We start from the raw sequence: 4,961 nt of genomic DNA on the forward strand, positions 1-4,961 counted from the left end.
TTTCCATCAAATGGAAGGCAGATCCGCGGAGTCCTGTAAATAGGCAGAAGTTGGGTGCGAATGCTTTTGTTGAGTGCTGACAGCAGCATGAATACCCCGGGAAGGGAAATGGGGGGAAATAATCAAACGCTCCCACATGAAACAACTGCTAAATGGTCGGAAACGACCAGGCTGTGTCCAGCTCCACAAGCACCGAGATGGAAAAGCCCTTGGTGGGAATCCGTGGGCTGAGGAGTGCATTTCCAAGAGCCCTGGGAGCTGCTCGTCGCTGTGCTTTGTGAAGGGCTGCTCAGCTCAGGACTTCCCAGTCCTCTCCCTTCCACTTGAATTCCACTTTCTCTGCCTCCCGACCCCGCTCCCCCAGCACTGGGGACAACTGCAGATTTTCTGGGCGCCTTTAAAGCGACAAAAACCTCCCCGCTTGGCGCGATGTGTTTGCTGGGTTTTAAAACCGAAACCGTCGTCAATTAAAGCCGAGGGAGAAAAAAAATCGGTGCATTTTAGACCCCTGTATTTTTTTTTCAATATCGCAAATTTGGGGGATATATTGATCCTCTCTTCCCCTTTCTTGGTACGTCTTTTTTTAAAAAAATTACTTATATATTGATTAAACCAGAGAAGCCGAGATCATTTGCAATTCTCTTCTGCTGCTCTTTACTCCATGTAGCTGTGGCTGTTCCAGGCACACAGAAATATTGCTTTACTTTAGGGCAGGCTCCCAGTCCTCTGGGCGCAACGTGGGCAGGAAAAAAGAGAAATGCACATTGTAAAAAAATAAAATAAAAATAATGATAATAAAACCCCACGGGGGCAGGAAATGCGTGTCTGCTCCCTCTCTCGGTCAGCGTCCTTCGGTAAAATGGTGCTGGCACTACTGAGAGAAGTGCTTTGGTGTGAGCGGATGGCAAGTGGGCTTTCTCGGATGTGGTTTGCAACGCTTGCAAGGGGCTGCGTGCAGCTGCAGTGACAGGAGCAGTCCAGTGCAGGGCCCGCAGCTTTCTCTAAACAAGGCTGAGAGATATTGGACCCTGCCGGCCTGCATGTATATGCGTGCGGGCTCAGCCTTTGCAGACAGCGGGGTGGGGGTCCCAGGAGGAGCCCGCCGGGCGGTGCAGGGAAGGCAGCCTGGGTGGGTGGGTTGGGGGGGAGGGCAGCTCACAGCGAGAGGCCGCTTGGTTGCTGAGTGTGTGTTTGTGTGCGTGCGGGTGCGGGCTGGGAGAAGGGGCAGCCGGCGGCTGGCTCTGGGGCTGTTTCTCAGGAGCCCTGTGCTGTTGTTTTGTCTCCCGGCGCGCTACAGGCTCCAGCACCAGGCCATAGGACAGAGCGGCATGCGGTCGCTGGCCGAGCCCGGCTGCCCCACGCACAGCTCGGCCGAGTCCCCGTCCACGGCGGCCAGCCCCACCACCAGCGTCTCCAGCTTGACAGAAAGAGCCGAGACGGGCACGTCCATCCTCTCGGTAACCTCCAGCGACTCGGAATGTGATGTATGATAGAGGCAAGCCTCTCGGCCAAGCGACCAAGCTACCCCGTCCCCCACCCAAAGCCAACCAAGCCAAACCAAACCCAGCCCTAGCATCAGGACACACACGCACGCACACACGCACACCGCCCGAGCAGAGCGAGGCAGCAGCCAGAGACAGGGACCAGAGCCGAGACCCTACCGCCGCCGCCACCGCCGAGAGATGGAGCTCCCACTTGGACAGGCAGTCACACACGCCGGTGCTGCAGCGGGGGGGGATGATAATCATGATATTAACAACAGCAGCAGCAGCAACAACAAAAAAACACACCACAACAAAAAAAAAAGTGACAATTGTATTCCTTTTAGGACGAGCACGGTTTTCTCCTTTGCGCTTTTCCATGGACGCATTTCACCCACTTGCATGATGATGATGATTAAATTTGTATCTGGGAAAAAAATATTCTCTATAGTAAAGAAAAGCAGCACAAAACAACAACAACTACAACAACAAAAACGCCGATCGAATTTGTACAAAAAAAATTAAAAATAATTAAAAAGGAACTCCTTGAAGAGGGAAATAACAAATGTTTATCGCCTTTTTGTTGGTTCTCTCTCTCTCTCTCTCTCTCTCTCTCTCTCCCTCTCTTCTTATCTCTCTCTTTCTCTGTTTTTTTTTAAGTCCAAGTGATGGTCCCGCCAAGATGCAATCTTCTGTTTTTTTGTTCAGCAGACAATCATTTTATTCGTAAGCACCTTTTTTCTACACTTCTGTCACTGCCTCTGTGGGTACTGGTTATAAATGTGGAAAAAGAATAGTTATGACTGTAACAGATTTTTATTTTTATTTCAAAATTTTATATGAATTATGTATATCTTAATGATGCGGTCATTTTCCCAGTTTGTAATATATGTGTAGAAATGCCTGTATATGATATTTACTCTGCTCTTTCTTTTTTCCTCTCTCTTGCTCTCTGTCTTCTGCCCTCCCACCCTCTCTCTCTCTCTCTTTCTCTCTCTCTCTCTCTCTCCTTTTTATTTTCCTAGACTTTGTGTTCCTTGCACAAACTTAGCTGTCAAGAGCTGACGTGCTAGGTTTTAAAAAGGGACCTCAGCGATAGAAGAAAAGCTTAGGGTGCAACTGTAGTTATCTTATGCAAAAGCTATTTTGAGTATTTCCTAGCAGCTTTGGGGTCTCTTCTTAAACTCCACGTAGATAGCTTATACTATTGTTTCCTTAACTGCGTGTTTATCTATATGTACAAACTTTCTAAATCAAATACAGTATTCCATTTTCTTATCTATTCAGCGATGTTGGTGTTTTTGTCTATTGCAAAATATATCCATCTCTGTATATATTGCCCCCTACATCCTTACTGAGACATGATTTTTAAGCCGTGCTTGGTTAGGTGAGTCAGTCCGGATTATTCACGTTTCTCTGTGCTAAACTCTGAGGCTGCCTTGGCAGCGCACACCAGTGGAAGCTGGCTTTCCTTGTGTATATAGAGCAGCTAGGTGGGACTGGGTTTTTTGCTGCTGTTGCTTTATTTACGTTTTTCCTTTCCGTGTGTTTGAAGTACAGTGCTGTGCTTGTCGAGAGAAAATGGAGAATTAGGGTTTGGGGGATTTTTTTGTTTTTTAAGGAGAAAAATTGATAAAATTAACTTTGCATTTAAAGTCTGCCTCGGTGCGAGGGAGGCGGCTGTGAGGGGGAAGGAAAAGAAAACATCACTTTTGTCTGGGCAAACTTTGCCCCCTTGAGTTGATCTAACCACTGCTCCGAATGGGTTTCCAGGACACAATGGTGTCCTTTCAAATCCTGCCTTCGCCCCGCATTTTTTTTAAACCGAGAGCTTAAATCATTACTGTGCCCATCTGTTTAGATTAGGAGGTTTCTCCAGAGAGCGTTTAAGACATTTCTGTGTTTGTTTGTAGCTTTAAATGAAAACAAAAACATAAACTACTCTCCCTAATCAGGTTACAGCTCCTCCCCTTGAATCCTAAGTATATTGTAATGTGCTGAAAGAAGCCTTTATTTGCATGACTAACAGTATTTCAGCGTCACCTTTTGCATTAAAGTTTTGCTTTGCCCTAGGCAGATTATTCAACCGTGAAGTAACAAGAGGTGAATTCTAAACTTGTTTTTACTTGAAAATACAATTTTGAAACTTATTAGGATTAGGGTGAAACGTGCCTGGAATTTCTTGACCATTTCACAACTAATTTTGACTTCCGATTTGCCTTTGTGTTCCCTGCCCACCCCCACCCCCCTCCAAGGTAGTTTAATGGCAAGCTCCTGACATCTATGAAAAATACTACAGACATTTACAAAAGGAAGTTATATGGGCAGAAGAAAAACCCACCTAATATTTGAACTTCAGTCCAAAGAGAATTAGCGATGCTTTTTCGAAAGAAACTGAAGCGTACATATATTGTGTCCACGTTTCATAGCCTTGGGAGCATTCCCTGTGTATCTGCGCTGCTTCCTTTCAGTCTAAGCAGGTCCTGGGAACGTGTTTACTATCGGGGCGATTAGGAAAGACTGCCTAGATGCTTTAAATGCTGGAGTGTTTGAGCAATAGTGAATCTTGAAGACCTGTGTGCTCAAGTGAGTCGCTACATGGAGAGCAAACCTGAAGGTGTGAGAGCTCTGTGCTTGTGGATTTTTTTTTTTTTTTGGATTACATTTATTAAGTTGTCCTTCTCTTGTCCCTGGTTACCTGGAAGCTCTCCAAGCCCGATACGGTTGCTCTGCTACTCTGTTAGCACACACCTTGCTAGACAAGAAAGCGCTTAACCGCCCCCCCCTCCCATTAGTAGTGAAATGCAGTGAATTTGCTCGCATAGATTAAAATCCCTACGGTACCCCCTCATTTTAGAAATATCTCCAGCTCTCTGACAGAGTAGTTTCTTGCCAAAGAAAAATGAGAAATTTAATTCTTAAATGAATACCACGCTTAGCCTGCCACTTTTATTAAAATGCAATTTTATCTTTGAATGAAGGCACAACCTTTAGATATCCAGTATGTGCAAGGCAAGCCTGGTGTTCTTTTGATGTTATGTGTAGCTTGTATCTAACACGCTGTGTGCTATTTTCCAGCGCAAAATAATATGGGTAAGTTCCTTTTGTAGCATAGGAGAATTTTAAAAAAAAATAACCTGAAGTATGCAACACCAGCGTTGGTTTGGAGAGTGAAAAGATGCCTCAGATTGCATCGCTTGGGGGATAAACCTATATTATTAGTCTTTCTCCTCCCCCACGCAGATTTAAAGAATAGGAAAAAATGCTAACAGGGAGCAAAATACTCTCAAATTAGCTGCACCCTCGCATGTATCTGACATTGGGAATTGTTCTCTTATTTCTATTTATTTCGTCATCCCTAAAATGGGTTAGGAAGGAGCAGACGCCTCTGCAGAAACAATCACAGCACCTAGGAGTCACTCCAGATTATTACCAGGGCAATTGTCTACATTATTTATGGATTTTAAAAAGTGCAATATT

General features: G+C 45.3%; 1 protein-coding gene across 1 annotated transcript in view; it reads left to right on the forward strand.

The window, feature by feature from the left end:
- SIX3 (SIX homeobox 3) overlaps window positions 1-2,920 on the forward strand; it is a 4,825-nt gene extending 1,905 nt beyond the window's left edge. The window contains exon 2 of the mRNA XM_006272169.3: window positions 1,298-2,920. Within this exon, the coding sequence (XP_006272231.1) occupies window positions 1,298-1,490 (193 nt within the window). The 3' untranslated portion in view covers window positions 1,491-2,920. The remainder of the gene's footprint in view (window positions 1-1,297) is intronic.
- The last annotated feature ends 2,041 nt before the right edge of the window (window positions 2,921-4,961 follow it).

The sequence above is a fragment of the Alligator mississippiensis genome, chromosome 1, assembly GCF_030867095.1.
Source record: "Alligator mississippiensis isolate rAllMis1 chromosome 1, rAllMis1, whole genome shotgun sequence".
Classification (NCBI taxonomy): Eukaryota; Metazoa; Chordata; order Crocodylia; family Alligatoridae; genus Alligator; species Alligator mississippiensis.